Raw genomic sequence first — 22534 nt, 5'->3', positions numbered from 1 at the left:
GCCGATAATTTAGCCAGTGCCGTCGGAACCATGTCGGGGTCCTTGTTTATACACACCGACAGGGTCCACAGCCTCGTCTCGCCCCTGTAGCACTCTTTCGCGCATAAGCAAACACGTGCATAAATGCCATGGTTGCTATCGTGAGTGTCCCCCCCCCCCCCCCCTCCCCTTTGTTCCAAAACAATAACCTTTACCAAACTGGATCAACTTGCCCAACAAGCCCTTTTGAAAGAAGTTATCAGTGTGATATCGCGCCTCGACAGATTTTGAATTATTGTTTGCAGCGTTTGTATATGTAACCCAGTTTGGGGTGATCAATCACAGTCTCGTTCACTAACTCCGCTCTAATCACCCAAGTTTTCGCTTAGCATAGTCGGTAAATAAAGAAAAAAAGCACTCTACATATAATAGTTTGCGGTCCGGCGAAGATAGCTTCTTTATGCCCAATTCCACAACGAAATTTATTCTTCATGACTATACACGTTACACTTCTTTTTCCGCGGAGCACTTCCTTTTGCTGTCTGGGATGATGCACTGGGAACCTCCTCGGATGATACACTAGGCGTGAGTGCGCGGGTGTGTGCGCTGTGGGACGGAGGACGGGTGTAGCCTTGCGTAATTGCTGACACTGCCTCCGCTTGCCCACCCCCTCCCGTACTCGTTCACTGTCGTTGCGGCGATGTTACCATTAGTGTTTGTGTTTTTCTTCTTGACAACTCCGGAGCATGCTCAAGACCCGTCCGGCTGTGTGTGTTTGCTGTCCTCAAGTGAAAATCGTCTCGCTCGGTTGTACGTGTGAAAGATGTGCTCTCGTATCGGCATATTCGATCGTCGGGTGGTCCCCTCTGGAATTCGTCATTAGATGGGAGGTTCTGTCTGAAATACGAAGAATAACCAAGCAGAGGAGACGTGGTAGTGATTGTGACACACACACACACACACACACACACACACACACACACACACACACACACACACACACACACACACACACACACACACACACACACACACACACACACACACACACACACACACACACACACACACACACACACACCACACGCACACACACACACACACACACCACACACACACACACCACACACACACACACACACACACACACACACACACACACACACACACGTGTACACACACACACACACACACACGCACACACGCACACACGCACGCACGCACGCACGCACGCACGCACGCACGCACGCACGCACGCACGCACGCACGCACGCACGCACGCACGCACATACGCATGCATTCTAAATTGTGCCTTGTATAAGGTGGTACGGATCATTTACATTTCAAAGTAAACATTCTGCATTGCTGTTTGTTGCCCTCTTTCCTATAGATGTGCTTCACTCACAATCCTCTTGCTGTCAAGGGCAATTGCTTCTGGACAGTTGCTTTTCGTCCCAATCTTGGTGAGCGAAGACGAATGCACTTTGTCGTGAACTCGTGCCCTGCTGACGTAGTAGGTATTTTCTGCACATAGGACGTTTTATTGATTGCTCACTGCGGAGTACACGCCGCTAACGCGGGAGACACTGCCTGTCTCGGCCGCTCGCGCCAGCTGAGGGATCTATCCCGTCTGTTACTTGACTGATTCGTGCAAGCACGGCACATAGCGAGCGGCGAATGCACGCTGTCGTGTGGCCAACTCTACATATATGTACTGCTGTCGCAATCAAATACCAGGGAAATGAGGTTTCAACTTTATGTGGAAGATGGGGGGATCCTGGACAACTAATGGTGCGTAAACGGTGCTTCCAAGATTAAGCAGCATGATTCCGAGACACCACGGCATGAAACTGGCCTCGGAGCTGGTCTTTTCGTACAGATGTGCAATAGTCGTCGCGCGTTGAAAAGAATCACTTTCGGCACGTCTTCCGGTGGTTAACGCGCTGCTTCACTACGTACAACGCTCCCTGAACACGCTCAAATAGCGAACGAGATAGACAGAGGCAGATAGAGGGAGGAAGAAAGGTAAGAGGTTGCATTCATGAAAAGTTCAGCGGGCGCTACTAGTGCGGAGCGTCAATCCCATCTGATTTACTCTTGCAGCATTCAATATGCTTCAAAGCGTCTCGAAGGAACGCGAAATAAGAGAAAAGAGCGCAAGGCTGGAGGCCTCTCCTCAACCGGGCTCGCCGCCTCTACCAGGCTGCGAAAGTATAACTAGGGAAACAAAGAAACTTCCGCCCCCACGCTTCCTGCAGCTGCGCTAGCATTCCGCGCTGATCAAACAGCGCGCACTGACAGTGCTCCTGTGGACTCCTACAGCTCGCTCGTCCCTGGTTTCGGCAGCAAGCAGCAGAAGCTGCAGCCTGACGGTAGCTCGGTGTCGCGGTTCGCAACGGCTCTGTTTACTTGCGGATCGATGCGACGTCTTGTCAGTTGGTCCACGCTCTGCCTAGGGCCGGTGACTGCCGGAAGCGTGACCGCTATAGAGCGGCGGCAAACGGCCAATTCTATTCCCGTCGAACACCGCGCGGAGCGACGGAGTTGGCGTAAGATCCGTCCTGGGTGCCACAAAACTGTTCAGCGTTCTGCAAGCTGCTGCGGGGCAGGGATATATTACAGAGACCTCATTTCTGTCTTTTTCCAAGATGGGCTTCTCGTCTTTCATGACCGGCTCGGACAACGCTGCTTAACCTCCTCCTTCTCTCCGCGCTCTTTTTAATGGACAGAATCGATCAACTAGCGGGTCAGACGGTAAGAATTGAACATAGTGTAGCAAAAAGAATTGCTTCCCAAAAGCTACGTCACCCCGGCATCAGGTTACTACGCGCTGAATGTTCAGAAGAAAACTGAAAAACGGTTCGTGACGGGCAGACGCCTTGACTATCGTAATCGATAGCAGTCGTGACTGCCCGGCGAATAAACGGCGCATAGGCGCCCTTACGCGCGAGCTATAGGCCTGTTTGTTATAGGCCCGTATAGTCAGCTGGAGCCTCTGCTGCGCTGCACTGAATTTTTCAGAAGTGCCTTTCTCTAACCCCCCCTATTCCTCTCTTCTTCTGACTTTATCTTTGCTTGTTGCTGCGCGCGCAGGCTATGAATCGGTCGCTGGTCTCACACGGCCGGAGCGAAGTTGACTTAACGGACGGGTCCATTTGCTTAGCTGGTTTATATAAGTGCTGTGGGACGGAGGATGGGTGTAGCCTTGCGTAATTGCTGACGCTGCCTCCGGTTGCCCACCACCTCCCGTACTCGCTCGCTGTCGTTGCGGTGAAGTTACCGTCAGTCTTCGTGTTTTTCTTCTCGACAGCTCCGGAGCATGCTCAAGACTCGTCCGGCTGTGTGCTTTTGCTGGCCTCAAGTGAAACTGGTCTCTCGCCCGGTTGCACGTGTGAAAGATTTGCTCTCGCATCGGCTGATTCGATCGTCATCCTCTCTGGAATTCGTTATTAGATGGGAGGTCCCGTCCGAAATACGAAGAAATAATCAAGCAGAGGAGACGCGGTAGCGATTGTGATTACGTGCACTGCTTTCCTAACTCAATTTACTTGAACGCCCTGTCTAGCAAACCGAACCGCTCACGTGCTGCTTGTGTGTCGGGAACTATATTAGGCGTCTGTGAACCCCTGCACTTCTCTGCTCAAACTTGCGGTGTTTCTGTTATGCTGACCATACGTGGGTTATTGGCCTGCAGGTGGCGTTGGAAGTTTGTGGAAAGGTGAAAAATAACGGCGAGGCATTTGACATCCAGAAAGGGTTGTGCCAGTGTTTCCAGTTATTAACTGTGCTTTTTATGGTGCAGATGTCACGCATGAAAAGGAGACTACAGACAAGTAAGTTAGGTTACGATCCCTCGTATATAGAAGACGGTCTGTAGGTGGATGAACGTATTGCAGGTTTGATGTACGCACCTGACTAGACCCAGCTTTTCCAGACATTAAGGTTTAGTTCCCGATCGTGAGAAAACGTGCCGCATGGCTACTCATCTTTTTAAATCTCGTGCAATGTGGTCTGTCACACACAAAAAAAGAAAAATAATTATGCAGATTTACAGCACATGTTAAAATACAGGGTGTTTCAGCGAACACTTTCAAAATTTATTTAAGGTTGCCTGTGGCAGACAGCCCAATCCTAGTTAATGAGCTGGTCTACTCGAAGCGGCGGACATTACTTGCGCAAGAAATTGAAATGCGCAATCGACTAATTAATAAAAATTCACTAATTAAGTTTTTACCTATTGACTTGATGGCCCATATTGTAATCTACAAATTGTAGTCGTGAAGTTCGCAAGGCGGATCCACTTGGAACGAATTCCCGGGATGACACCGCTTTCGAGATATTAATTCCCGAACTTTGCGAAGAAATGCATTGACGAACTTTGTATATATAACCCCAAAAATATCCGCCGAGATTCCGACCGACCGAGCAGTTGCTGCCGGTTCGGTAGTCGGTATCGCGGTGGCAGAAAAAGATTAAATTCTGGGGTAGTACGTCCCAAAACCATGATCTGGGACGGAATTCACTGGCCGGCGACTTTGGCTCGAATTTGCTCTTACGAACAGTTGCAGCGGAAAAGCTTTTTGTGAATGCGTGCCCCGATTTATGAGGCACGCCGTAGTGGTAGACTCTCGATCAATTTATACCACCTGGGGTTCTTTACCGCGCCCCAGAATTTAAGTTACACGGGCATTTTTGCCTTTCTCATCCATCGAAACGCGACCTCGAGCGCAGCAGCGCAACGTCACATCCACCCGCCGGGTACCTACCGTTAAATAGGTACAAGCGCGCTCCCAGCCTGGTGCTCGGCTATTATGGGACCTCAACGATTGGAAATGGGTTTTTGTCCTCAACCCGAAGGCGTCCTCAACTCAATAGGTGCTTGGGGCGCCACATGGGAAATGACCGCTATGGGAGTGGCCCAAACATCACTAATAATAAAAATAGACACAACTGTTTTGTGCAGTCGCAAGTATCCAGACAGAAAGTTTTCAATATCGCATTCAAGGCCAAACTGCAAATGTTATATAATTAATTCCAAGAAAGTGATCTGAAACACTCATTTTTGAATACTCGCAGGGACAAATTCGGACGCGGGCCGTTCATTTTTCAATATAAAATCTCATTATGAGAGGGCAGTCTGGGTCTAAGTAACCAGGCAAGGTTAGTTGAATACCCATGGCGGAATCTAAATTGTTTTTCATGAAACAAGTTAAAAATTTCCTGATACTTATATTAGACGGACGAACGTAAATTAGTTCTTCAATTACTTTACTAAAAAAAGGGAAGAATTGAAATCGGTCTGTCATTAGATATTAAGCATTTATCGCCTGTTGTATGCACCAAAATAATCTTAAGCGTTTTAAGTAGCTGGGAAACACACCCGTTTAAAAATTACATTAATTAAAAAATCGATTTAAGGTTACATTCATACTGAAATAGCATTCTGGTAAAATGTAGCACAGGACATCTGTACCGCCAGCTAGTGCCGCCGTAAAAATATCTTGCTCACTTGAGGATATCATATTTATCGTATTTTAGTAAACCGGGAACACTGAGATTATAAGCGTTACGCTATACTTATCGAGGCACTTCAACGAGGAATTTACTAGCAGTGTTTTACAACTCCGATGTATTACTCTACAACCAAGGCACTGTGCTCCCCCTCACCCCTTTTTGCGAGAGACGCCATTGTCGTAATCAGCCACCGCGTGCCGTGGTGTTGCTCAATCGCGACGTCTTAAGTTTCCGTCCACTGTTTATCACTGAGGGGGTTGCGCGCCATTTCGCAGCACAGAATTGGAACAACAGAGGCCCGACATCAGCGTGAACGACGGCTCAAGTGGCTGCCGTGAGGTCTAGGTGCCATGTTCGATTATCGGCTAAGCCTGCTGAGCTTCTGAGCTCGCAAGTCACGTACACGTGTAACGCATAATCGCTTCTGGACGCGTAACGCATAATCGCTTCTGGAGCGGGCTGCGCAGAATGAGCCCCACCGGGCAGTCTTCTCATTTATTCCGCCTCCCCTTCCTATCTATAGCTTCCGCGCCTGCGCCCTCTTGCGGCATATCTCTATGCAGCAGGTACCCGCTGCTTTAGTTCGCCTCCTTGCTCAGGCGTCATTTTATAGTATGACATAACTAAAAGGAAATGAACGCTGGCCAGGAATTTCCATATCCAGCGCGTCTTTCTCGTTTGCATAAAAAAGGCAAACCCTTTGGAGCGCGAGTGATTTCTTTTCTTTTCTAATCTGTGGTTATAGGACACGGGGATATTGATAGGATGCAGCGTATCCATCGAGTCGCGGCTCGCGAGGTGCCGTTGTTCTCCTTAGCTTAGCGGAAACCTTCCTTTTGTATGTAGTATAGGAGAACGGATCTGAGAGCTCCGCGCGGTTTTCTTTCTGAACGTAAATGGCGCATCTTAGCATTCCATATAGTCATTTTCATCGGGCGAGGAGAAGTCTGGTAACCAGTAGGTTTCAAGCCTTTCCTTCTTTCTGAAAATTTTGCGAGCCTGGCATGCGTGCGAGTCGGCGCAGTGCCGTTTCACTATGTTGCCATGCGTGGTGTGCAACATTTTGGAGATGTCTTAGTTCAAATAGTGAAATAATTACGTGGTGTCTGCTCATATACAAGGTCGTCGGGGGAACCACTGTGTGTTCTTTGGCTTCAGCAATATTTAATGAACGAGAAAATTGTTGGCTGCGCAAACATGTGATGACCATCACCAGCCGCAGGGTGTGCGTGGTGGCCAACTATTCTTGTTGCATCGATCGGTTCCAACTCAGCGAAGAGCAGCGGTGTCTGTGGATTGCTAGCATGAATAGCAAATACATCTCCATATGGTTGCTTGGCTCGTGAATTGAAACAAAACAGTACTTATGTGTGAAGGAAGGGCATGCCTGGACAGCCGCGAAACATCTAAGCGCTAATCGTCAGCGCAGTTTCGGCAGCTTCCGGTATCATTCTCACCTATTTCAAATCTGGGGTGCAAGGTCGAATTGGGCCTCCTGTATGAGGCCCATGGCACGACTCAACTCGGTGATCAAGGCGGTTGGTAAACCAACAGTACACATAAAATTTGTGTTTAGCACCGGCTATTTGCCAAGTAATGCCATAATATCCAATACACACTGAACAAGAAGATGTCGCGGCTTTTTTGCCATGACACGAATTCTGCTTAGATGGTTACACGTGAGTCCGAGAGGCCGGTGGATTCGAAGACTTAACGGGAAAAGCTGTTCTTATTGCGCTGAATATTCTGCGGCCATGCTATTATCAATAATTAAAACTGTTCGATTCGTAGGCAAAAGCCGCGTCTAACAAACTAGTCTGCGCAATGCGTCAATGAATAACGTATAGTTTGAACGGTTTGCGAAGTAAACAGCAGAATGGCGCCCACAGTGTCAAGATCGTCTCGTACGCTTCTTGAACTTTTCACTGCTGCTAAACCACATCGTAGGCGGATTACAGGGCGAATGTTGCAACAAGTGTACATTCAAGAGACAAATTTATAGAAATACACAAATCGCAACCCCCCTCTTTTCCTTCTTACTTTGGAAAGCGGGCAGTGTCGGCTGCACACTGGCAAGCCCAACAAAACAGTTGAGGCCAAGTTTTCTTTTAGAATAGCGGTCACGTAAGAGATTATTTTTTTTATTACGCATCTTCTGTTTAGGCAGCGAGGATTGTCCTTCGAGCCTCGCCGTGACGCGACTTGCACGCCTGCATTACCGAGGAGGCAGGCCGATGAACGGTTCCCGCCAAAACAAGTTCCAGCTTGTGCTGTTTCCATCATTCCGAGTCCCTTGGGGCCGTCTAACCACCTTTGAGAACACAAGAGCAGCATGTATCTTTTTAACATAAGGGTATACTGGTCGGGATAAAGTATTATAACTTACTGGTCCCTAATGGGGGTGCGCCATGTGGGAGAGATATTCAGATCTAGTAATGATCAAAAATAACTGCCACTGACACATTTTACAGCCTTTCTGTTAGAGCAGTGGTAATCCGCAACCCGCCCCTCCGTTTATATAGACGGGGCGCTCAGAGGGCTTGCGGCTTGCGCAACCATTTCGTACATGTGCGCCGCCGTGCACATATGTATACATGCACTGCAAGCACAGATTATCGATCAACGCTGTCGTATACTGTGCACGAGATGAGCCCCGTGGAAAACTTTCACTTCTCGCGTAATGAGCCAAGCACGTGTACGCGTGCTTGTGTTCATCGCGGGGTTTTCCGACTCTCCACGATGACTACATGGCTGAGAGATTCCGCTGCGAGGTAACGCAAGTTCCTATTCCCAACCGCTTAGCGAGCTCGCGTTTCGATATACTCGTTAAGGCTTTGACATCGACATATATTTTTTTTTACAAGTAGACCAACAAAATGATGAGCGCTGTTTGTTTTCTCACTTCTAATATGTGCTGCCTTCCAAAACAAGGAAAACATTATGAGGAAACCATATAACGCCACAAACTGTGCAAATGACGGCAAAAAGACGCTACACATTCACGATGAGGCAGGTGTATCGTGGATCTCAAAAGCAGATACACGATACCTGGACACAATAGCTGTGAAGGGGTTATAAAAAGCACCAGCATGCAATGTTGCCATGCGTTAGAAATCTACCTACAAAAATAATTAGGAGAACGTCTCGAAATGTGACCCCGCAAGCTTCTGAGATGTATGCTCAAGATCACTGCATTCGCGATTGTCTGCTCCATCATGACAGGTGGGCATCCGCGAGTGCGCCCAGTGATGCTCACGCGCAAAGCTACAGTTATCAAGGAGAAAATACAGTGCAGTCTTCAGTGACGCATGGTAATCTGCCTATATAAAATCGATGCTTCATAGAGGGATTACGCCATAGTTCGACAAGGACACTCGTGAAGTTTTGCTACAACACATGCAGCAAAACGATAGAATGAGGAAAATCTTAGCGAAACTATACACAACGGACACGTTTATAAATATGAAGTACAAAGGAAGACACCGCGTAAAACTGAAGGAGCTTTATACGACAATTTTCTGCGGAAATATTCTGCTGAGATGTTAGGGAAGCGTGTAAAAGGTCGTGCCATATGCACAGAAAACGCATCGCGTAATGTTATCGGCGAGCGAATGAGACAGAAAGAAAATAAAACGAAGGAATCTGTGGATGCTATGCAGGAAAATATCCAGGCCGCGATTTTGTAGCGATGCCTTACGATTTATTCTATACTAGTCTTATCATTCACCGCTCACGGCCGGCTGATCCCGTTGATAACGCGAGCGGACCGTTGCTCTGACCACTGGCAAAGCGCGATAAGCGCGAAAAGTCATTATTTCTGGAAAGGCATCGCTACAAAATACCGGCCCCAGGCCAGTTTACCATCGCCACACTGCAGGAGCAGGAGATAGCGCGCAGAAGCATGAGCGCACAATTAAGGTAGTGACAAATTCCAATTATTTCGTTCCGTTCCTTACTTGAACTCCGACTGGAAGTCTATTGATTCACGTATATATAATCGAAGCGTTCTATGCACACTGATAGAGTCTCGCGGTGTGACGTGCGCAAGGACGTTCCGCGAAGCGCACGCGTTGAAGCTGGGCAAGCCTAATCGGCAGTGATGCCGTTAAACTTAATATCGGAATTTCACCATATGACTCGAGACACGTGCGAAACGCGAATAACGGCCGCGCTGTTCTTCCGCTGCCGTCTGCAACTCGAGCGAATAAGATCAAGTAACCCTATAGCGTCACATAAGTGTGTTATATGTGCCAGCCTCCGATGGCACGCGCCCAGTATAGTATAAAAACGAGAAAGTTCCAGCGAAGTTTTCTTGTTCCCGGCGGTATTGTCGAAATGAAAGCGCGGCCGTCTTGCAGCGTAACGCGTCGTGCAACTTCGTCTTCGTTCTCCTGCGACGCCACAGCGTCACGTTTCTTCGTTCGAGCTTGGTCCGGACAGTTTGCGGCGAAGTGTCTCTCCGTTACGCTGCGCATGCGCTTGTGGGCGCACGTGTACGCGCGCAATATTGCTCGAACGTGCGTGGTCGTTCCCTTTGTGGCTGAATGTTGTGTTGAAACCTCAAACGGCCAGCCGTGGTTCGTGGGCCTCTCGCTCTCATTTTGGCCTCTGCGTCGCCGTTGCCGGCGTAGCATCACTGAAAGTTACCAGATGCGTAATCATGCAATAAGTCGCGCACATAAGTTCGTTACATAACACAAAGAGTTAGGAAGCGCCAGTCAGCTGCATATGCTTTGCGATTGAATGACATGTTGCAGTAATGTTCCGCGAATTAACGACATGGCAGCCGAGAGAAAAAAAAAGAAGAAAAAATATCCGCACACTGCCCAGTAACACTGCGCGCTTGCTAACCGCGGTATACAACGCATCGAAACTTTCGCAACAGCCTATTTTGGCGATCCTCTGGTCTGAACACCATACGTAAGGACAGCTCTGTTGCTAGCTGGTTAATAATCTCCTATTTCTGACAGCGCGCAAACTGGACGGCCTAAAGAACTCCCAAGAGAACGAAAACGAGGACCGCGATAAAAAAAGAGAGAAAAAATAAAGGAATGACACTTAACTCGTGCAAATGCCTAGCATTGCGAAAAGAAAGACTAAAGAGGCATAAAGAGAATGAAAGAATAAATAAAATAAAAGAAGACAAGTTGTTTGCCCCAAGCGCCTTGCTCGCGCCTGCAGAGATCGACGAAAAGCTTTTTTCGTTGAATCCCAACTTCTGCCCCAGTTCTCAGCGTGTCATTTGGGCGTAAGCTGTAGCGACGGCCACTCGCGAAAGATCTACTACTACTGCAGTCATTGCGCTCACGCTTTCAGTCAGCGACACCATAGAGTGACTCAGAAAGGAAAGAAAAATCGGGAACATTAGGATGCAAAAGAATTTCATGGAAATCCTACTCGGGCCTCGCTGCCCATTCTTTCTTTCTTTCGTTAATATATTTTGGGTGTCTTGCAACATCTCTCAAATGTACTTACTGCCGGAAAAATCGGACCGCGCAACATGGAACCAGCTTGTACAAGTACACGCCTAAACGCACAAATCCCCGGGCGACTAGAAAGCGACAGACATGCCACGTGTGCACCGACAGAAAGTACGTTATTAACGCATTACGCCACGTTCGCAAAGAGAGCGCGACCTCTGACAGAACGAGACCGCTGGCAGTTTTTATTTTTGGTTGATGCGTGGTGCGGAACTTTATTCGCGCGGATGCCGCGGCTTGTTGTGAATGCCATTCCACATACTGCGATAGGACAGAAATAAAATACTCGGTACAGTCGCACACGTCGCATTGCGATTTTCGGGAGCGCTTTTCACACGTACGCGATTGCCCCGATGCGACGCCCAGGGTTGCTTGTTGCGAGCGCAAGGGGTCACCTGTTCCACATGTCGAAAAACATTTAACACGTTGCAACGCAACGCAAATAAGAAATGTTCATTATATTTTCTCCTTTGTTTAACAGAAGTAAATAATAGGCGTACTTCGTCATTCAACGAGAGAGTTTTATGCCATATGAGTGCCAGTTGGCCCATTTCTGCACGAGTTGTCCTGGCGCATGTTAAGAGAGGTTCACGTGCATATAGCAAACGGCTCCCGCGACGCCGTACAGTTTGTGGGGCGGTGGTGAAGGGAGACCTCGTGTATACGGAAACACCTACCACGTACTATCAACCCCGGTTGCAAAGCGAACCTGAAAGTGTACATGAATTAAGTATGCGACGTCGCAGCACTCATAGACGGTAACTGTAAGGGGACCGTGAGTGCATGGAAGCTCAAGTACAAGTTTTTGTTCCCCCTAACTTGTTCGCATTTTAGTCGATGAGGATTATACGAACAAGATCGCGCAGTCATAATGTCATGGCATACCTTACATCTCCTCTCGGTCACATATGCCTGCTCTTTCTTAGCGAAGCACTGCACAGACCTAAAACTCTTCGCGACATTCTCAACAGCCCGTTCCAGCGCTGGCTTATTGAACGACAGACGACATTTTCCACGACTGTACCGACACCAAAACAAACCGCACCCGCCGTGGTTGCTTAGTAGCTATAGTGTTGGGCTGCTAAGCACGAGGTCGCGGCATCGAATCCCGTCCACGACGGCCGCATTTCGATGGGGGTGAAATGCTAAAACACCCGTGCACTTAGGTGTAGCTGCACGTTAAAGAACCCCAGGTTAAAGAACGATGAAATAGGCTGCGTCGCTATTCCGACGGCACTCACTTCGATACCCCTCGGCTCGTTTTTTTCTTGAGTTCTTTATGACTTTTTATTTCGTTTATTTCAAAATACCTTACAGGCCCAGAAAGCATTGCGTAAGGGGTGATTATACAGAAATTGTGATCGTAGGAACACACGACATATACCACATGGCTTGCCTCATATCCGGCATGCTATTGGTCGGCGATGGGTCCGACAATCGCACGGATCGATGGTACGACTGTGCGATCAACTTGGCGGAATTCAATCGCAGGGTGCCTGCGATTGCGATTTCCGTCGCAGTGCGATGGAAATCGGCGAAACGGCTTTGAAGGCCAGCTGCAACAAAATTTCACTTTGACAAAAGTAGTTATAGATGGGTTGTATGTACTACCAAAGCAAGCTTGACAGAGCTGCAGGGCTGTTAATAGATACTTTTTATTATCAGTCTTTAAACAGCCCCTAAGCAGACGACGCGTGTACTTGGTGGTTAGTAATTATGACGAAAAACCAAGTATGTCACCTCCGAAGTTTTTTCATCGCGTCACGGGCGCTGCCTGTATGTAGTCTCGGAGATCATGCCGAGGAGGCAGGCATTCTCGGTCATGCGTCACTTCCCGTGAGCGGTATCGACGCCGTTTAATTTTTTTTACCTGTTTCAGTGTCAAATAAGTGCATCTATTGTTGCAAGCATTTTGCGACATATCCAATTGCATTTGAAGCGTAAAATTTCGCACGGAGGCTACTAGAGTATATCTACACTGTCTGAAATTGCGCTTTATACACAGTCCAAAATTTTGTTGCAGTGGGCCTTTAAGGCGATTCAAGGCCCTCGCAACGACGCGTCGCACGCACCGCGCCGTACAGAAGCGCTAACTAAACCACAATAGCGGTCTCATGGTGAGATGTGAGAACTACGAACACAAGCCACGTCTCCCTCTTGCTAGACTTTGCATATGCGTTGTGCTTCCTGAAACATTCTCAATAGCAGCGATTCCAAGGTCGGGAATTCATAGTCCCGGTACAGCATGCTCGCACTATTACGGGCGAGGCGCTGCTTTAAAGCATACCCAGTAAGGAACTGCATACCCAGTAAGTGCCGCGTCGCTTGTACCACGTACCGCATTGGTAACGAGTTCCCAACTTGCTATGCCTTTCTCGGTCTCCGTTGAGCAAGCGGGGCCACAGGTGCGTTTTGTTTTTGTTTTTAGGTAGGCTGCTGGCTTTGAGTGAGCGCTTATGCAAGTACATCCATGGATGCGAAGCCGGAGCGAAACATCCTCAGCAGCAATTTCGGTTTTGCACAGCCAGACACATCGATGAAGTGGCGCAGCGCCTCAAAACACAAGCAAATGTCTTTCTCGGGATGTTTACGATAGTTAGATGGCTACAGACAGACAAACAGAAAGAGGCTTAGAGAGAAAAAAAACGGTAGCCAAGTTGCACCTGGTCTTTTACACTATATACTTGGAGATGGGGAAGCGGAAAGAAGAGGAAAAAGGAAAGGGATAACAAGTGATGCGGGCACACACACAACAGCGTTGACCACGTGATAAAAGGCGGTCGCAGAAACTTTGCGGCTGACGGCCGAGTCCACGGTCCCTAAATATTTTCTTCTGTGAACGCTCTGTCGTCCAGTTGGATTAAATCAATTCACTAAGTCTGTCCTTCATACTAAAAAGAAGGCTAGCAAATCAGTATATGTTCTATAGTCCCGTCGCAATCACAAAAGTTGTACGAGGCATTGTCCGTCAGGCCGATACAAAAACAGTAGGGGGCGAGCAAGAAACTTGCGCTGTAGAGAACGGCGGCTTGCACGACTTGCACGAAGAGCCGTGTGTTTGTTCACTGTGCGGCGCATTTCCCGGGCGAAGGCGAACAAAATGTGGCTTTTGCATTGCGTCACTGAGAAGGGCGAACACCGATGTCCATCTGGCGGAAAATGGGGGCAACATTATGGGAGCATCGAGGCAAGGCACGTCTGGCCGTGTGTTCCGATGGATCAACGGAGTATATTGTATACGGTATACCCTGCTTTAGAGATGCTGTCACATTGTGGACTTGAAAATACGCACCTATTTCTCCTATCACCGTCAGAAATATTTTTCCACATCGTGCCTTTTCTCCAGTGTTAGCGTAGCAAGCTGGAGCAAGCTATAGCTCCGGCCCACCTTTCTGCCTTTCTGTAAATTAAAATATCCCTTTCTTCTTGGAGTTAACAGAATTTTTTAAAAACCGCGTGTAGCTTGCAGCATAGCTCTACTCTTTGAGATTCTTTACTCTGAGAGGTGAACATTATTTGCACAGAAGGACGTTATTTGCACGAGAAGTCAAAACGCATATTCGAGTAACCAGCGAAATTTTGCCAATTAAGTTTTAAAATCAAATTGCTTTACGGCACATACAGCAATTAACGCATTCTATAACCAGTGCATATCCAAGGCATATCCTCTTGGAACGAACCAGTTTCGTGATTTGCGTTCCTAAAATGTGAGACGAAATACATTGGTGTTCCAGTTCTTTTTGTGCTTCAGTCCATAAAAAGGCACGAAGTTGTTGCACATATAGGTAACGACGGCATCAGGCGCCCGGCCGTAAACGCCCTACAAGTATACCCCTGTAAAGGCTAGAATATAAAGGGTAAAAGGCTAAATCAAACACCAGGCTGTTACATTCGCCGCCTTCAGCCAGTAAGCTTGCATGCTATTAAGAATGCAGTGCACACAAAACGGAAAAATGTAAGGTACACTTGAACTGTCTCTGCAGCTTTGGCCAGAGTCTTGTGTCTACCCACTCACTGCTCACCATGGTGGCCTAAATATCGGCTGTCTGAGCCGTGCCTGTGGCCACCGTGGCCATTGTAAACGAGCGTGCAAACACCAATCAGAAGGTGCTCAATGACGGCTGCTGTCACATGAGCAAATATGGCGCGTCCATGGGTATGGTGCGGTAAAAGGTCTGTATAAAGGTTCCCCGCCAACGATGACACAAACTAAATGACCTTACGTATATATATATATATATATATATATATATATATATATATATATATATATGTGTGTGTGTGTGTTTGTGTGTGTGTGTGTGTTGTTGTAAAAACAAAGAAAAAAAAACGATTTTACCATCGTAACCAGTAAGCCTACCGCTGCTAAAACTACTGTGCTTGAGCGTTATCATGTGCTGCGCACGGATGCAGCAGTTGTTCACGGAGAAGGGTTGCCATCGTAAGCACATCTAATCCATGCATTCAGTTTACACGTCATTTGTATGGTCCAGAAAACACCATAACCGTTAATAAAACTCCAAACAATACCCTATACGTCACCAAGTTTTCCAGCACGCCATGAAAGGCTGAGGAGGTCCACGTCAGTACACTGTCTCACTTACTGCCGCGAAGCAAATAAAGGAAACTACAATGACACTACAATGTGACAAAAAGTTGAAGGGACCAAGATTTTGCTTCAGGGGGTCTGTGAGCCCGGAACCACCAGACGAAGGACGAGCTGAACCACAACAAACGAAATGGGTTTAGATCTGGCGAAGCAAGGCTTCAGAATGAAGCTACGCAGTAACGGCGCAAACAAAAAATTACGTATATCTCACGCCATATATGGAGATCAATGACAACATGACGTGTTGTTTTTGCGTCATTGTAGATGCCCGCTGTCGCCGAATTTCTCGTTTTTGATGCGAAACCATCAAATGGACCATTGGGCGAAAAGCCGGCGTCTGTAGCAGCGAACGGCGCCTGAATTCCCATTGGCTGCGACGTGACGTCATGTACGCGCTTCGACGGAGCAGAGCGGGCTAAAGGGGACACCCTGCTGCCGCGCCAAGCGTTGCGTGCGGGCATCGCCACGACGCCACGCCACCCTCGCTGTCGGAAGCCTGTGTTATACGCGCGTTCCATTGGCCGCGCCAGCTCTCGTCTGCGTTCTAACTTAGTATCGGTAATCGCTATAAAAATTAATATATAAAACACAGAATAAATTCAAAAGGAAGAAACGTTGGCGGCAGTGAGTTTTGAACCTAGGGCCCGACGCTCAGAAGCCGAGTGTTTTACCCACTGGGCTAAACCTAGACAGCAGGCGCGTGCACTCTGTTTTATGACATCATACTACTTGCCAAGCCCGGCGTGATGAAAGCGGTGACGTCAAAATCACCGCTGTTTACTCGGCAGCGTCTCCATTATATTCTATGGCAGTCGGGCAAGGTAGCATGATGTCACGGATCGAAGTGCACCAGCCTTGTGCTATCTAGGCGTTGGCCAAGCGTCTCAGGAGTTCATAACTCGAAGGACCAGTCAGCGGCGTTCAATTGGACGTTAATGGTTTCGCATTCACAACTCATGAGAAGTGCTTAGGTGTCCTCGCATTTTTGGGTCTCTACTCGACTTCGCCTTCAACCGCCGGGGTGGCTCAGTCAGCTAAGGCGTTGCGCTGCTGAGCACGAGATCGCGGGATCGAATCCCGGCCGCGGCGAAAACGCCCGTGTGCTTGCGTTGCAGTGCGCGTTAAAGAACCCCAGGTGGTCAAAATTAATCCGGAGCCCTCCACTACGGCATGCCTCATAATCTAAACTGGTTTTGGCATGTAAAACCCCAGAATAAAGAAAAGAAAGAAGAAGACTTCGCCTTGTTCCGGCGCTCGTTGTCGCCGGACTTTGAAGCTTCGATCGTTAATTTGTGGGAGGTGCAGCCGTTACACAGACCTCGCAGTCCACCGCTGGCATGACACCGAAGCGCGGGGATGTGCGTGAACCTCGACGCAAACGTGCGTCTCGTTTTTGTGGTGCATATATTTTAGTGTTACAGAATTCAGTCAACGGTGGGCGCGTACTTTCTGCCACCGACGTGGTCCTGTAGGCAATGCAATATCACATAGGGTCTCAAAGCCCTAGCTGACGCGATAGAATGATAGGGGAAACTAGTGCGGTCTTCCTTTTATAAGTAAATTGTTGCTATACAAAGCTACGCCCTGGTCAAGCGTATCGAAGTGCTAGATTGCACGAGAATAGGACCGGTAACGTTCTTATCCTCTCGTACTATGCACGGGGGCGTCTGTGCCCTAATTGGTGTAAAGTATCGGGCTGCTGCGCTGGAGGACCCTGGTTCACGTCCCATAATCGGACACGCGTTATGACTATTTTTAAATATTGTGCGATTGAGGCTACCCGGCCAGACATTCCAATGAAACCAGGGAAGTGACTTGGGTAAGCCTTCTTATTGAAACGCGACATGTACTCTGCTGACAACAACCACCCTTTTAGAGAACTACATTGCTCGCGAAGAACAACCTCCGTTACACATATAGGGGGTCAGTCACACGGCACATGTCACTCTATCGCAAGAACGCTTGCGACGGGTTCTATACTTACACCTATAGCGCCATGCTACAGTTTACATCGTAACGGTTCTAAGAACCGCGGATAAAGGTAGCTACTCACAAGTAGTGACTCTTGTCGTGCGTTTCGCAGAATCGCGCGGGATGGCGTCGAATCCGCCATACCGACACCTGCCACCCGCGATTACACAGAACCTCGTGGTGTGGAGCAAAACCCACGCAGGCTCACATAACGTGGGACGATGCTAGGCGGACTCAACTCACCCCTTCTAAGGTGACAGACTCTACGGCAGTGGGAGGCTTTGGCCCTCCTGAACGAGCGAGCCGCTGCCAGTGGAGCCCTGGAGTGCAAACCTTTTACATCGGAATCGCATCGTAACGCCCATAGGAACTGAAACCTAAACATGAGGTGAATGGTACCTAGCTGGTCGAGCGCGAAAGCTTCGTCCAGAAAAACAATACATAAGGAAGCGCTAGCTCCCCCACAATTCCCTGCGCCGTTTTACGGGTGAAACGCGACATGTACTCCGCTGAGTACATTCTGCGAAGAACGGAACGGCACAGTGCGGGTAGCATGTATAAACTCACAGCGCGCAGACGTAGGAGTAAACAACACGCAGTGGCCATGGGACCCACAAGGTCTTACAGAGGCTACTTAAGTCGTAACACCTTAGCGCTGAATGACATTGGGTTTGGTGACACGGTCGAAGCCGCTTCAACTATACTCGGGGAGACCACATGCTTTCCACATTTTGAAGGCCACCGGCTATCCGACGACCTAGCTCTGCTCCAGGCCCCGAAATTCTATTTTCCAATCCTCCACAGGCGAATTACCTTAACGTTCAGATGATTCTTTCTGTAACTTGGACTTCGGGGCCAACAACAGGAGAGCCTGGAACCTGGCTTAAGAGCCACGCTCCTGCAGATACGGCTCGTGTTCGTCGCCAACTATGACTGTGCTCTGCACTCTTAGAAAGAAAAATATTTGAAAAAGTCGTAACTGCTTCAATTGCTAACTCTATCTTTTACTAACTTTGCACCATTGAACTCTTAGAAGCGCGAGATGCCCATAATCGATGTGGGTGTTCATTTAGTAAAACGCAAGTAACCTGTCCAGCATGTGGTCTATTATTTCCTGCGACAGTAATCTCAACACGTCTTGTACTATGATTGATTTATTCATGCGCTTTCATCCCAAAGTAACACTGGGGTTGTGAGAGAAGCTGTGGTGCGAATGGGGCGCGAATTTCGTGGTCAACGCCATAGCCACTAAGCCACCACTGTGGGTTTTTACAATGACGTACCATTTCTTCCTGAGAGCTAAGGTTACAGTCCTGTGCCTTTTCCCTGACCGCTTAGTTGTAGAGCCGGGTCCGACAAATGCAATGCACAACATACTGTATTTTGTGCGAAACACTTGAGCGCTCACTGCCTGAATGGGTGTCCATGAGATGACGGCTAAATATGCGACACGAGGCATTCGCATCATCCCGGCATGTTGCGACCTTGCTGCACAAGCAGAAGATGCGTGACACTCATGGAAAGTGGTTTGAAGCCTGATGTACCAGAAAATATATGCGCGTAGGCTAATGGGCAATAAGTTTACAAGGTGGGCAGTACGCTTTTTACCTAATGGCTGGGAAAGAGTACACGCATAGCAATGCTTGCTTTATTAAATAATTTGTGTTCTTGACGCATATTTGTCCCAATGAAGATATTTAGGCATTCGTTTTATAACTGAGTAATTTCGTAGAAAAAAATCAGGCAAGTTTGCACTCGTCGCGGAAAGCTTAAGCACAGCGAAGCTTACTGGCTGCTACTGCCTACTGCTAGGTCTTAACTTGGTTGCTGCTAGGTCTTAACTTGGTTTAACTTAACTACGCATGTAGGAAGGTATCCTCGAGCGATCATTTTCGGAGGTATCTTCCCTTTCGCGACATTTCGCGAGACTAGCGCTGGACGCGTGGGCGCCTACGAGAGACAGCGCTCCTGGCATGCAACAAACGCAAGCAGGCTAGCCAAGGTTGGCACAGTGCCAAGAACGCTGTTGCTTGCCGTCGCCAAACGCGTTGGAGGCTAGCCGCTCGACATCAATCGGCCAGCTTCACTGTGTCTTGAGCTTTGCGCAGCCTAGTGCAAGCTTTCGCTTTTTTTTCCTGGCTCAGCGCGCCGCGGAGAGAAGAGAGGCGGGGGTCGGGAAGGTAGGGAGCTGCCGAGGATGCGACCGCCGTCTCCTCCTCCTCCTCCGGGTTGCCATGTCTACGGCGTGGCAGTTTCTTGGCACGCACGACAAATTATGGCTGGCTTAAACAGCTTCGCTGTTAAAAGGCCGGCAGCCTGGACACTTTTGAGGGTAGTAGTGAAGGTAGGGCTTGGAAGTGTATCTTGCAATCCAACTGAATCAGCGTATACGGGCTATAGCGTTCTTAGCGGGTTCCTGGCGCATTCCTGGCGCTTTTTCGAGGCTAGTCCCCAACAACTATCACAGATAGGTGGCGCCGTGGCGGCTCACGCCATTTTCGCGCGCCTGCTAGCCTTAGAAGATATGTTATGAGCGCGTGCACCCGCTATGCCACCGGAGGTTAACGACGCAGTTTCTCCACATGCACTCACCGTCGTGTCGGGTGACGCCTGGTAGCCTCCGGGGTGCTGTTTACGCTGCGCAGAAGCACAGGCCTCACGTGCTTCATATCACTTTCATAGCTTCGCCCCTAATTTGAGCGAAACTGTAATTAACAAAAGACTGTACATTTATGGACTTATATTTGTGAATGTGCAACAATGGGGCCACTCATTTCTAGAATACACGTTTCACTTTCGTGTTATGACCAATTCCTCTGAAAGAGGAATCTTTAAGTTTGTTTTCCTTATTCTTCATAATGTAATTATATTATTTGTTATTTCTGTGCTCTCGCATCCTGAATTTATTCACTGATTTACCAGCCATGCACTGCGGAGCTAGCATGACTGGTGATTTCGTAAGTGTGTCTGATGGAACTTGTCCCTCACCAATAAGAAAATTTCAGCTACCTCTGATGAATGGGCACCCTACTCACCAGTGCACTCTGGAAAAGCATCTCTGGAACTGCTCCTCAGCAATTCGGCTGTCCCCAGCGTTGGTTCCATAGGACTCCAACTGCACACATCTGCCGCAGATGCGAACGACGAGCAGAATCGGACTTGTTGTTGCTCCTCCGGCCCAAGTGGCACATACCCACAGCGGGGGAGTCACTCAACTTTTAGTTCTTCCCCTCTGCAGCTGAACCAATCCGATCGGTACACGCAAACCATCATTGCCCTCAAGGTAGCGGAGACAGAAAAGACATAAAGGAAATTATAAATGCGTACATATGTTGAACAAGTGCTGAATTAGTGGATTTTTTGTACTAGAATTAAGATGCATGTGATCGCGTATCTTCAACAATTCTCAACGTGTCAGCGTTGCTTTCCTTTCGCTTCGTCTTCCTCGGGCTTCGCACTTCACCGCTCGCGGCGGCCATCGTCCAGAACGTTCCTGACAGCCTGCACTCTAGACGAGACATCCCGTTCCCACGTTCTCTGCCGCTGCAGAAGTCGTCAGCTGTCCGGGTCGCCTTGAATAATGAATGACGAAGAGCGTGACAGGGACGCCGAGAGCAACGAGGACAGGGCGCGCCACAACGCGATGGAACGAAGTAGAAGGGATCAGATCAAGTACAGCTACATCGGCCTACGGGACGCCCTACCTGATCTACGAGGGACGAAGGCGTCTCGGGTCCAGATCCTGAGTAAAGCGGCAGACTACATCTACGCGATGCGGTGCAAGAATGCTGCCAACCGACGGGATATCGAGGAGCTCAAGAACCACAACAAATACCTCGCCCTGCAAATCAGGAAGAAGATCATGGCAATGAATAAAGCCAAGCCAACCAACGGTGGGCACTCTTGCACTGGTGGCTCCGCATCTGATGGGAATTTGGCCACTACCTCCAACGGTGGCGAAAGTGTGGACAACGGCTCCGCACCGCTGTAGTCTGCACAGCCGACCGGCCTAATCCGCAGCGTGGACGGCGTGTTGCGGATGCACTGCTTTCTGGAACCGCGGGAAGCCTCTTATGCGGGTCAAGGGAACTCAAGAGCGCGAACCGAACGTCATCTTACCGTCGGCGGCTGTTCAACCGAACAAGAAGCACCGTTATTTCGAACGTGGACACGACCACAAGTAAGCGACGGTAGGCACGTAGGCTCATCTCGATGCCGGTTTTGCAGACTCAGTGTCAAAACGCTTCGCAATGAAGGTACTTCTCGGTGTACTGCCGCGTTGGCTACAAGCTGATCGACGAAAGCCTTCGGCGGTTGGCGTGTAGATGATCAGCGTTGCAACCAACCGTGCACTTGCGCATGTGACGATCGTCTGACAGCACTGCGTCATTGACTGTTGCGGCTCTCTTGCAAGAATCGGCTCTCGCGTGGACATAAATGACCCTAGCATATTTGCGGCGATCCCGTGTTTCTACTTTTGTGCCTCCCCTTTGGTTCCTTGTGCATCAGAACTCGACAACTCGTCTTCGTCAAAACTAATAAAGTTTGCTTCATGGAGTACTGTCTCGGCTGAATAGCAAACCTTTTGAGATTTACTGCTCTAGTGAGTGTGCAGAAAATGCGTATTTCGTCACTGCCTCCAGATACACGCAGGGATGTGTGGCATATGTGCCGCCTCATGACACACTAAACTGCAGCTAGCTGTCGAGGCCACAAGTTCAGTTCACTTCAAGTGCGAGGTGAGCTCTGAACCACAGGAGGGCAAAATGAGTAAGCTTACACTCACTCACACTAACCAACATTTTTTTCAGGCTATGCATTTACTCGATTCCCCCACACTCACTGTGGCTCACTCACAATCGTACACACGGCCACTCACACTAACCGCCATCAGCACTTCACACTGGTATCCACTTGCAATCACCGCCACTCATTCATGTCCATACACTCGTGGGCACTCCCTCTCGTTCACATAGTAACG

General features: G+C 48.7%; 2 protein-coding genes across 2 annotated transcripts in view; one reads left to right on the top strand and one right to left on the bottom strand.

Moving 5' to 3' along the window:
* The window catches only part of LOC125941914 (uncharacterized), a 75533-nt gene extending 54924 nt beyond the window's left edge, over positions 1 to 20609 (bottom strand). The window contains exons 1-2 of the mRNA XM_049659803.1: positions 20589 to 20609; positions 20146 to 20190 (exon numbers count right to left, since the gene is read on the bottom strand). Of these exons, the coding sequence (XP_049515760.1) occupies positions 20146 to 20190; positions 20589 to 20609 (66 nt within the window). The remainder of the gene's footprint in view (positions 1 to 20145; positions 20191 to 20588) is intronic.
* Positions 20610 to 21060: 451 nt separating this feature from the next.
* On the top strand, positions 21061 to 22087 carry LOC119436749 (protein max). The gene has a single exon (XM_037703744.2). It carries the CDS (start codon positions 21134 to 21136, stop codon positions 21542 to 21544), a length of 411 nt encoding a protein of 136 aa, XP_037559672.1. The 5' UTR covers positions 21061 to 21133; the 3' UTR covers positions 21545 to 22087.
* Positions 22088 to 22534: the final 447 nt, after the last annotated feature.

Source organism: Dermacentor silvarum, chromosome 1 (genome assembly GCF_013339745.2).
Source record: "Dermacentor silvarum isolate Dsil-2018 chromosome 1, BIME_Dsil_1.4, whole genome shotgun sequence".
NCBI lineage: Eukaryota > Metazoa > Arthropoda > Arachnida > Ixodida > Ixodidae > Dermacentor > Dermacentor silvarum.
The sequence above is the reverse complement of the archived record's forward strand: the minus strand, read 5'-3'. Positions and strand labels throughout refer to the sequence as shown.

Coding starts and splice junctions, on each gene's coding strand:
- LOC119436749 (XM_037703744.2), top strand. CDS start 21,134: ATGAATGACGAAGAGCGTGACAGGGACGCCGAGAGCAACGAGGACAGG.